The sequence below is a fragment of the Pinus tabuliformis genome, chromosome Q (genome assembly GCF_031772625.1).
Source record: "Pinus tabuliformis cultivar Carrire ecotype Pingquan chromosome Q, CPIR1, whole genome shotgun sequence".
Classification (NCBI taxonomy): Eukaryota; Viridiplantae; Streptophyta; class Pinopsida; order Pinales; family Pinaceae; genus Pinus; species Pinus tabuliformis.
The window spans coordinates 222148034-222160301 of record NC_142296.1 but is presented as its reverse complement, the minus strand read 5'-3'; the positions used below and the strand labels follow the sequence as shown (position 1 = coordinate 222160301).

Sequence of the window (12268 nt, the reverse complement as noted above, 5' to 3'; positions counted from 1 at the left end):
CATAACCAACCTAATGGATATGGCTTCTTGTGAGGTGTAGTTAGTAATCCCAGCTTCTTTACAATTGCTTCAGAAATTAAATTTACTTGTGAGCCACTATCAAACAAAGTATCAATCTTTTGATGCTTGGAAATAACTCGAATATGAAAAAGCTCATGTCTTTTCCTCTCATTTTCTTCATTATCAATAGATTGTGCAGAATTACTAGTAGATGCTTTAGAATTTTTACCTTTTATACCGGTGGCTGCAATGGTTGTTTCATCTCCTGAGTTTGACCCCAAATCCTTTTGAATAGCTGCAACAGTCTTCTTCTTTTTTCCCTCGAACTTCTTAGGTCTCAGCTCCGGATGCAAAATCTAGCAGTGTTCATCATCATGCCCATCCTTTTTACAGTGAGTGCATGAAGACTTTGTCTTTTGTACAACATTGGCCTTCCTCTCTTTCCATTTCTGTTTTTTCTTGTCCTTATTCTTGCTTGCAGTGGGTTTGGATGATCCCCCAACTTTTGGGACCACATTCTTGCCTCTAGCCTCTAAATGGGTAGCTTGAACAGAGACCTCATCTATGCTAGTAGGGTTAAACATGAGAATGGTATGTCTTAAATAACTGTGTAGACCACCTATATACTTCACCAGAGTTTCAGGTGAGTCTAAAGAAATGCCTAGAATCAAAGCTCTTTTCATAAATTCTTGAGTGTAACTTTGTACACTTTGCCCTTTCAATTATCAAAGAGTTTGCTAGCTCATCATGGCTTGTTGCATATAAGCTAGTGGATAGAATTGCTTTTTAATTGCAGAAACAAATTCACTCTAGACAGATAGAATTTTACCATGCTTCTTCATGTTAGCTTGTGTTCGACCTTCCCAGCATACCAAGGCAGTTCCTCCAAGGCATAGGCTGGCCAGCTGAATCTTACTTCTGTCTGAGTCAATATTTTGCACCCTGCAATACATATCAATCTGTGCAATCCAATTATCTAGCTTCTCTGCATTCAGCTGTCCATCATAGATATGCAAATCAAATTTAACATCCAATTTAATCAATGACGCCCTCTTCTTATTTTCAGGGCTATTAGGAGGTGTGAGAAAGTTTTCTTCTTTCCATTTGCCTTTAGAGTGGTCATGGAGGAGAGATTATTCTTCTCCTTTATCTTTGGAGTGTGATGAATCTGCATCTCTACCTTTCTTAAATTCCCTATACATTTCCTCTAGCATGGACCTCATGGCCAGGAAACTATCTATGAACTGGGGGTTTGATCTCAAGGGACTTTTTTCTGACATTTTGTTCTTAGGATAGACTCTTCCAATTTCTAGGTTAGCTTCAACCAACTCTTCTTCTCCTAATTTAAGCTTTGACCTAGTTAGCATTTAACAACAAAATCCATCACAAGCTTGTCTAACCTTAACAACCGAAATCTCTGATACCACTTGATATGAAATCACTTGTGGATGATCTCAGTTAATTAATAAAGGTATTACATACTCATGTGCTAGGTGTGCCTATGTTACTTTATGCAATGGATCGATAAGATTGCAAAATACATAGACACTAAGGCAGTTAGAGAAAAACATAATAGGCAAAACATATAAACACAACAAGTTTAATAAGGAGTTCACCCAATGCTCTTGGGCTATGTCTCTTGGTCCAACCTTCAATGGTGGCCTCTCTATTATGTTTTTGAAGAAGAGTTTTTACAACAGTGAGCTTAATTTGATATGAATCAGTAGGACTGGAGTACATAGACTCTCCTTACTGAAACATGACCTCTACTGGTCACAGTAGTATGAGCCCAATCCGAGGGTTATACATGACAAGCCTATGCCAAGGAGCTCACTTGAACCTCTCAAGCTTTCTCTAGAGTACACAGACTCTCTGACTCTCTCTAGCTCTGTCTGGCTCGATGTTGCCTTTAGGTCAGCTTGGCTTCTTCTCTCTGTTCTCTGCTCTTAGCTTCTACGTTTAACTAACTATCCTCTGTGTGTCCTCTACTTCTATTAGTTCATGGCTTTAAGGCCAGTCTGCTTTCTGTCAGTTCGTTTTTGCTTCCTGGCATTCTGGATCTCATGCCTCTGTCCATTTGAATTCCCCTGATCTGCATCATCATCGTTGTGTAACGCTTTATAGGGAGGTGGCCACCTGTTTCATACGAACTAAGTGTCAGTTCTCTTGGAAACATTTGAATGGTCGTTATTTCTGTTTGCTCCAAGAATGCCCGCGAAACATGAATCTTTTGCCAACTCATCGTCCATGTCGGACTTCAAATCCCATGTAATCTTGCTTTATAACCTTGTCAAATATGGTCATTTATCGGGACGCGCCTCCACCGTTGATCTGGGCCCCCCAAATCCTACGGTCGTCGTCCATATCGGGCGGGTAAGTAGCATGAAGTTTACCCATCTGATGTGAGCGATTTTCTCTCTCTTCTACTGGACATGTGTCACTCAATGTGTGGCATCGGGGGGGACTTGGTTGAAACTGCTTACTGCCTCGAGGCCTTCCGATATCCTGCCAGTTTTGTGGAATCCCGCTCTATGGAACCAAATTAATTATTTTTCCTGCATTTCATAGTCATTTTGGATCCAGGTGCTTGGGGATTTTATTCATTGAAGGGGATGCCCTACGATACGCGATTAGCGCTTTAGCAATAATCACGTATCAGAAACTACTCCCATTTCTTGAATTAGCCTCTGGTTTTGCCAATTTGCACCAGCGCGCGTTACTATGGGCCAATGGTCTGCACGCTCGACCGAGGGTCCTCGTTGCTCCGCACTGATCACAAATTGCAACTGTCATGAGGATTCCTTTTGATAGCTTGTTCTTTCTAAGACTTAAATCTTTTGGCATAACTTGAAACAATTTATGGAAACTTAGAGAGCGTTTAGGATCCAATTCGGATCACAAAGAATGCCAAGAAATGAAGGGGATGCAAACACATGCTACATAGTGCCAAGTGATTGTTAGGCGTGTGAGGTGTTATGGCATGTCAAGATGTAAACTTTGTTGCTTATTTGGTTTACGACCATGGTTGGATGTGAGCCTCATCTTTGTAACTTGTTAAGTTGTATGAGTTGATATTCAACACGAGTATCCTAAGATGAGTTATAGGAAGTTCTTAGCTGAACAAGGCATAGTCTAGTTGTAGTAATTTTTAACTTGGTTAAGTTGTTGTTATAGATGATGTAGGATTTGGTTCAGTTCCCATGTTGCAAAAAAAGTTGTGAGGGAGTGATAGCTAAGGAGTGCTAGGGCATGCTACTGAATGAAGAGGCGTGATAACACATGCTAAACAGTGTGAATGCATGAAAATGAGTGTTGGGGAGTCTTAGGGCTAGGTACAACATGATTTTTTCAATGACTTGGTTGGTTTCCCAAGTCGCAAAAAAGTAAGGCTATCTATAAGGGCATGACAACTAGGGAGTGCCAACATCTGCTAGGAAATGCCAAAAAGTGCTAACACATGTTAGATATTTCCAAGGCGTGTTAGGAATGTTGTTGGGGTCTTTGTTTTTAGTTTTTTCGAGAAGAAAACACAGGAACAGGTGGCAGGAATGATCGGTCGAGTTGTGGAGATGATAGCCAAGGGGGGTAACAAGAACCATGAGTGGTCTGACAGTTGTGGAAAGGTGGTAGGGGAGAGCAAGAGCAGTCGAGCAAGTAGAGAGCAAAGGAAGCCAAAGGAAAAGTGTTGGCTTGACGGGGCCTGACCCAGGTTCATTGTTCTCTGCGCCAAACAACAAAACCATAACTGTTGGCCCTTTCAGAAATAACTTGCGTAGTGCAGGCTGCAGTCTCACCTGAAGCAGTATTAGGGGGTGACAGAACCAGGTTTATACATCCAGAGGCCTATGTGATTGGTACCTACAGTCCTTATGGCTTAGATCTACTTTCACGCACCCTTAACCCTTCCAACAGACAATTATTGTAATTGTACTTAAACAACTTCCAGATCTTCGTGAAGGCCCTTAGTTAGTCTTAACATGCATTAATATTACATATCTACTATTTTTGCGTAGTAAATAAAAATTAATTCATGTAAATCATAACATAGAGCAAAGATACATAAACTTTACAAAAGTAATAAATAAGACATAAATGCATCAGAGTTGGCTCCAAACAATTCTTATTAACTATAATTTTTCAGATACAGACTTATTTTCCCTGTGCACTTAGCTACAGGGGCCCACACACTCAGCTTGCAGACTTACCAAGGTCTTCGCGCACTCAATTGTAGGAGCCTTCTCCTCTCGCTTAAGTACAAGAAATAGACCTTTCCTACCTTAACACCTTTCCCTTACAATGGTTCTTCTCCAATGTTATTTCCTTATAATTGCTATGACTAATCGATATATAGCATTCTTACAATACCATGGTCTGTGGACCATGGGCGGGTCTCAAAAACCTCCTGTCACCTACCTACCTAAGGGACTAAAGCCCCTTTGACTCATACTAGCTTTGTGCTCTACTTCCACATTTCGCGAAGACTTTACTCTTTCAAAAAGATATTACAAATTTTACCAAAATTTGGCTTAACTTGACCCCGAGGACCCTATCCCTACAGGCCCCCCAACACAAATTGGGTGACACACCCTTGAATCACTCGACTGGCACAACAATATTTGCCTTGAGTTTGCAGAACTCCACCTTGAGTACATTCAAATCAGCAGTACCCTACACCACAACCTATTGTACTTCTTCGACTAGCTTCTCTGTTGTAGGGCCTTCCACCGTGAGGCCCATTTTCCTTTGTGTCTGCTAGAGAGTCTTCAATTTTTTGTAAACTTCCAGAGTGAGCTGGCTAGCTTCCTCTGTCCATCGCTGTGTCCTGGCCTTCAAGGTGGCCTATTTTCTTTATAACTCCTTAATCTGTGTTTGCAACTATTTTCCTTCCGTCAATCGAGCGAAGCACTAGATTGGCACAAAAGTTTGCGTAGTCACCCTGAGTTCATCAAATTGTTGTTGCTTCTCTCTGATATTTGTACCAATTTTCTATAGAGTTGGGTCCTCCTGTAGAGATTTCCATAGTTCCATTGTCTGCTCAAAGAGATATGTGCAGTCCTTGACTACTACATCTAAAGTGGCCATTCCCTCTTTGATGGTTGCTTTGCGCTGCTCCCAGACTTCTGGTAGAGTGGTTGGCTACAATTTTAACTATCATTAGGAGATCTGCATATTTAACTCAAATCGGACTTGGTTGATTTCCTCATTTGATTCCCTGATTGCTACAACTAAATTTTGAATCTTTTTTGTTGATGCTTCGTCTTCGGGAATGTCGAGTTCTGGCAGCGCATTACATTCCTATGTAATGGCTACCTCCAAGTTTTGGCTGCTCATGGAGAGTTCTTCCTTTTTTTCAGCGCCTTCACTTTTTCTGTGAATATTTGTTCATTCTTGGTCTTCATGTCACTGATTACTAGTAGTGCACTCTGATCCCTAACCCTAAGCTCGTCAGATACTCCCTGATGTAATTCATGGAGGGTCTGGATAGGCAGCGCTGTGAGGTTGACACCCACATCCTTGATCTGTGAGAGTTCAATGTTTCCTTCTTCTGATTGGGAGGGCAATGAACCCTCTGGCAGTGGAATGACTCTGAGGTCCATAGTTTGATCAGTATCCAACACAGTCACGCTCGCCTAACCAACGCATGCTTGCAGCCGTCTTGTCTGAATCTGCAGGTCGCAGATCCTTCTGCACATTCCCAGTGCTTGCTAGTATTGTTGTTCGAATTGCATCCATAGTTCTATCGTGGTGTCGTGGACCTTGTTTCTGATTTCATCCAAGTCCCCCTTAGTGAGGACCATTGGATCAACATGTGTGTGCTTGTCATATTTCTACTTCTTTTCTAGGTATGGAAGTTGTGTTCTTGGTCCGCTTCTGTAGTTTAAAGGGAGTGCTCTGCTCCTCGCCCCTGCCTCCTTCAACATCAGTCTCCCCTTTGTGCTCAGTGTGCTGAGAAGTAAGCTCCTCAACATGAATGGAGGTCTCCTTAGTCACACGGTCTTGCTCAGCAACTGCTTTAGTAGTAGCTGCTTTGGCAACAACTTACTTCTTCTACTACGCTACTTTCTCACGAGTTGTGACCTGATCAGATTCCTTTTTCTTTTGCATTGTTGTGCCATACACGGAGGAAGTTTCCCCTACCTTGCTTGTACCCGTGTCAAGATCTAATGGCCGCATCCACTCTCCTACCCATTTCCCCACAATCTCCTGTACATCAACCTCACTCACCAAGTACGACAACTTGTACCATGTCTTCTTCGGATCCTTTCACGCGCGGATAGACACATTGTGAAAATTTACCTTGAACTCTGCATAAACCTCCAATTTCTCAAGTAGAGTTGGTGACAGTCGCGGTCTCTGGCTGATCACCATGTGGAGATCCATCTCGACCAATAACTAGAACATCTTCTTCTCCAAGACCCTCGCAGGGTCCTTTGTCGCCCATAATGAAGCAAACTTTGTGGCTTCTGGTAAGTCAACATCCTATGGATGGAATTGACTGTCTTCTAGTAGCCTCCATGTGACTAGGGAAATCAACAATAGTAGCCAAGCATAATGGAATGCCTTGCCCTCATCTTGCACTTCGCTATAATTGAGAATTTTTTTTTTACAAAGGTATTGTGCCCAATTTTACTGCACTTGCTTAGCACATTGGGTCGCAAGCGAAATTACCAGTGTCGGAACCTCGTTCGCGTGAAACTTAGTCATACTGCACCGTCTTGTCGGTGATAGAGCAGATGGAATATCAGTGCAACTTCTTTACTAAGTCAAACTCACTCTTTATTTTGTCTGCGAATTTCTTTTCCTTGGTATTTCCTCCAAACTCCTCGGTTGGATCCACCCCTTGGTATGGCAACACTGTGATGCAGTGGATTAACATATCCGTAATAGGGATGGGTTATCCCAACCAGAGACACCCATCATGTACTAAGGTAAGCAATTGTGTCACATAGACCATGTTGATGGTTGTTCTTCTAAAGTGCGGCAAGCACAACATATTCAATAATCTTGCTTTTTAAATCCCCGTGACCCATTTCATTGGTTCTAGGTGCATTACCTTAGTCCCCTCATAGTAAATATTTGCCAAATACTTATTTGGTGCCAGCGAGGGGAATTTCTCATGATTCGTCAGATCCCAATCTTCCATTTTGAGTGCAGAAATGCACCCTAAGAGAGCGCCTTCAAATATCACCTTCTCCGGTAGCAGTGGTGTAGAAAGCATAAACTTGCTGGTATCCAGATATTTTGGTACCTTCGATTTTCCTTGTTGTAATGGGATATACTTTGGTAGCCGAGTCATAGGCTTACCCTCTTCAGCTTCCATCTCCTCAATTCCTCCACGAATCTCTTATTCATCAAGATCTAGGGGTTCATGCGGTTGCTTAGACCTATCCATTTTCCTCTTCTGGTGAATCTTAGTGGGGTTTTTCCTTCGTGACTGCCTCACTGGAACTGACTATGGTTTCTTTTGTTTCTTCACAGTGGCAGATGACTTAGGCCTAGGTGACCTCCGCGCCGTAGGTACAGAGGGCGTCACTTCCATTGCTTGTGCAACTTCAGGGGCAACGGCTTCTGCAAGGTTAGTGGCCATCATTCTCTCCAAGAAAGCCTCACGGAATGCTTTGGACACGTTAGGTAAACCTGGATGTAAGAAAAGATATTCCCAATTGGACCAGTTCATAGACTTAAAGAAAAAAGCTCACAAGCGATTTTCAAAGAGAAAAGTGTTCTAATGCAGGGAAGCATGCCAGATTTATAGGCGATTTCAAATTCAAATTTGACCGTTCCTTCCAAATTTCTACAATAAATGCATCTTTGCTGGTAGATTTCCAAAGGTTCTCACCATAAATGTAGCCTACCCGCTCCTTCTAACGAAAATTTTGCCATCCAATCATCTACAATGTACCCAGCGACTACTCTTTGACCTTTCTATACTGCACCAACCTCCATGGCGCAGCTCCTCCTGGTGCACTATCTTCTTCCATCGTGAAACCCCCTTACTTCGATTTTTCCACTCTTTGGGAAGTGTAGTTTATAGTCCCGTACTTCCTTGCAATTGCCTAGAGTAATCATACTATGCCCCCATCATGTAATCATTACGCAGGGGAAAGATCCCCTTTATACAATTTCAATTAGCGTCCATTGACTTTACCTGGAAACAATTCCCCATTCAGCTTCGTGAGCTGAACTGCGCCACCAATTTCCTTGACTACATAGGGACCTAGACAATGCATTTGAAACTTCCTAGGAAATTTTGTCAATTTACTATCATAAAGTAGCACTAAATCATTTATCTTGAAGGTGTGTAGCTTAATATGTCGATCGTGTCACGCCTTTTCTTGCTCCTTTTTCACATGTTGGTAAAATCCTGCTGAAAACCAGTCTTCTTCTAATTCTAGCAACTGTGCGAGGCATTCCTCCATAGTCTCACAATCAGCCATATCAATCTGCACTGCAATCTGCAGGCTTGGCACAATGTACTCCATGGGTATCAAAACCTCTATCCCATAGACCAACTTGAATGGAGTTTGGCTTGTCAAATTTTTACATGTTGTCCTATATGCCCATTAGGACTGTAGGTATGCATACATCCCAATCATTCCTTTTTGTGCTACAGAGCTTCGTCAACGCACTCGCTCGCCAGGATCTTATTGAACGCTTCAACCATGTCATTAGCATGAGGATGATAGGGCATACTCTTTTGATGATAAACCTGGACTTCTTCAAGCATCCCATAAATTATTTCATTTAAGAAATGCATACCCCTATTGCTCATCAATATCTTAGGACTTCCAAATCGAGTCAAGACAAACTTGAAAAGGAACTTCATGGCTATAGCGGTACTACAGTGTCTGACCGACTGTGCTTCTGTCCATCTCGTCAAATTCCTTGTGGCAATAATAATGTACCACGCACTAGTAGTCTTCTTCCCTGGTGGTTGTATCAGACCTACAAAGTCAATCACCCATTTGTCAAATACCTGCAATGAAATATGTGGGTTTAAGGGCAGTTCATCCCTTCGTGAAGGCTTCCCCATTCTTTGACAAGCATTGCATGCCTTGCAATATGCGTTAGAATCCTTATGCATCATTTGCCACCACAATCTTACGTGCATAATCTTCTCCATGATTTCTCTTCTGCATAGTGTCCTCCCACCACTCCTCCATGTGATTCAATGAGGATGTTGGATCATTCAAACTCCTTAGCGCAGTATTTCATTAGTGCCCATCTTATACAAGTGTCCAGCTAATATGGAAAAATCAGTTGCGTGGACTAGCAATTTCTTTTTCTATTGTGTAGAATATCTTTGTGGGGCTGTACTAATGGTTAAAAACTAGATTATGTTAGCAAAGTAATAGTCTGTGACACGTACAACAATGTGCATCCGACAATCCTTCTTCCAAACTAGTGGGTTCTTCGCTTGTCTCAATTATGGATATATGATCTGGTCTTGCATTCAATCGATTGAGCTTCACAATCACCTCAAAGTCATATTCTTGGAAAATCAATAACGATCTACAGATCACCCCCCCCCAAACATAGGCTTGTTGACTAGGTACTTGAGAGTGGAGTGATCTGTGTACATTTTTAAATGCGCGCAGCAACAGGTAATGTCAAAATTTTTGTAGTGCGTACACCATCGTGAAACCTTCGTGCTTTGTAGTTGAGTAGTTCTTCTCGGCCTTTGATAATTTCCTACTCGCGAAGGCTATAGTATGATCAATTTTTCCTTCGCCTGGTTGGGTTCATACCACTCCTAGCACAATACAGGAGGAATCCACATGAACATGAAATTATTTCTTCCAGTCAAGGAACACTAAAATGGGTGTAGTCACCATCTTTTCCTTTAACACATCCAGACTGTGCTGATAGTCCCCATCCTAGTAGAAATTCACGTCCTTCTTCAGTAATTTCTCCATTGGCGCATTTATCTGTGCATATGCTTTGATAAACTTCCTATAGTAGCTGGTGTGGCCTAGGGTTGCGCGCAACTACTTTACGTTCTTGGGAGCCTCTAAATTGACAATAACATCTATCTTCATTGGGTCTACCATTAATCCTTGCTTACATACCACATGACCTAGAAATATCCCATAAGGCACACTTTTGGCTTATGGGGGCTTGACCCAGGTTCAGCGTTAGGTAGCCAAACAAATCCCTAGACTACTGGCTCTTTCAGCATCAACTCGCGGAGCGCGGACCAAAGTCTCACCCGAAGTAGTATGGGGGGATGCTGGAACCGTGTTTCTACACGCTTGAGATGGTTGTGATGTCGGTTTATTCCAACTATACCTACCTTCATGCAGGTTGCTTCATGCTCTGTTCCACCCTTCAGTGCCTTCGCAAAGTGTTACAATCGGTCTTCGCATAGCCCCAACCAGGGACTTAGATGCTTTCGCGCCTCTAGGGTAGCGAACTGTGATATTCCCCCAAACTACACTAAGTATCTTATCTTATTGACAGATCTTAATTATCTTCGCGTAACCAGATATTCTTCCTTGTGTTCACTTAACCAATACAGTTATAAACATTCACGCATTATATAAGCATTAGAAGTGAAATTCATACCCAATATAACAGACACATAAATAGGAAATAAATACGCAAAAACGATAGGAAACTTCTCTTTATTAATTCTTCCAAATGAGTACAGACTCGACTTGCCCTGCGCACTCAACTGCAGGGGTCCACGCACTCAGCTGCGGACTTCTAGGCCTCTATGCACTTAGCTGCAGAGCCTCTACCTACGCTATGACTCAAAAATTAGACTTTCACTTCAGATCTATTTCGCATACTTCTTCATTCCTTAGACATTGTCTTATTTTTAACTACTTAGAGCTTCGCTCTATTTATACAATCCCATGGTCTGCGGACCATGGGTAGATCTTCTACAACCAAAATCACATTATCAAAATAAGGGTGGAAAACCCTATGAATCTTTAACAACTACGCACTCCGCGCCCACAAAATGCGGAGTCTTTACATTAGAATTACAAAATTGGACCAAAATCTGGGCTCTAAGCCCCAAAACTGCCCTTGGGGGATCCCGCGCCCAACAGGTCCCCAACAAAAACATCGTGACTTGCCCTCAAGTCACGCTATAGGTGCAAAGATCTTAGCGTGAATACCTCCCAGTTCTGTTTGGATCCCTGTAAGTTCAGCGACGCAATGAGTGGCTACCTGCTGGACTTCCTCCACGCGCTGTTCTGTGACCGCTACTGTTGAAGTGCTGCCCTGAATCCTCTCCTGAGTTTCTTGCAGTTATGTGAGCTTCGCTTCAATGGAGGTTGTAATTGTATAAGCCTCGTTGATCCATGGCTGTAGGCATGTTTTCAAGACTGCCTCCTTATGCCAAGCGGCATCCACTTGCTCCTTGAGCGCATTTGCCTACTGCATCCATGCAAGCCTTTGTGTAAGGGAAACCATTTGCACGTTCCCTTTTGCGTCATCGTATTTTTGTTGCAGCTCACGCGCCTTTGTCTCTAGGCACTCTATGTTTGGGCCCCCCTGCAGGGTGGTGAGGACCTTGAATGACTATTCAAACAACTTCATTCAGTCTGTCACTGCACTATCAACTGCTGCGATTGCTGTTGTGACTGTGGTGGTGTGCTGTTCTCTGAACTCTGTGGAGTTGAAGGCTGAGCCTTCAACTGTAGTTTTTCTATATGAAGGTTCATCTCTAGCTGAACCCTGGCCATTTTTGCTCTTGCGTCAGGCACCCCTGTGGCTAACTTATGGACACGCGCCTCCACCGGTTCCTTTGCTTGAATGGCCAACTCTAGGACCATTTGGCAGGCTTCCTCCATAATCTGCATTATCTATTTTTCTGCTCCCGACCTTGTTGCGCTGTAGGCTCAACTGATCAATGTTGATGCGCTGATTGCTCATTACTTGTAGAGCGCGACTCTCCTTGGCCTGAAGTTCTGTAGTGGCTCCATCCTACAATAGATAAAGTGTCTCTTGAGGGAGCGTGACCATTTTTAATCCGACCCCTTTCAAAATGCTGACCATAGGCCTATCGGCCTCATTCTCTGTAATGAGTGCTCCATCTGGTAGCACTATTGTGTTGGTCATCCTAGCGCGCAATATTTCCTTGGCTGCTGAAGTGCCGAATGTGAGGCTGGTGAACACTGTGCCACCCTGTGGAGTGTGCACTTGCAACAACTGTATTTGTGTCCGGAGAGCCCCCAATACCAACTAGTGTTGTTCCTCAAACTACTGGAGGGCCTCCACGGTGACATCCCTCACCGTTTCGTTGATATCATGTAGA

At 42.9% G+C, this 12268-nt stretch overlaps 1 protein-coding gene across 1 annotated transcript; it reads right to left on the bottom strand.

Annotated features, from left to right (window-relative positions):
- Positions 1 to 8608: 8608 nt before the first annotated feature.
- LOC149218994 (uncharacterized) lies at positions 8609 to 9124 on the bottom strand. The gene has a single exon (XM_089386684.1). It carries the CDS (start codon positions 9122 to 9124, stop codon positions 8609 to 8611), a length of 516 nt encoding a protein of 171 aa, XP_089242810.1.
- Positions 9125 to 12268: the final 3144 nt, after the last annotated feature.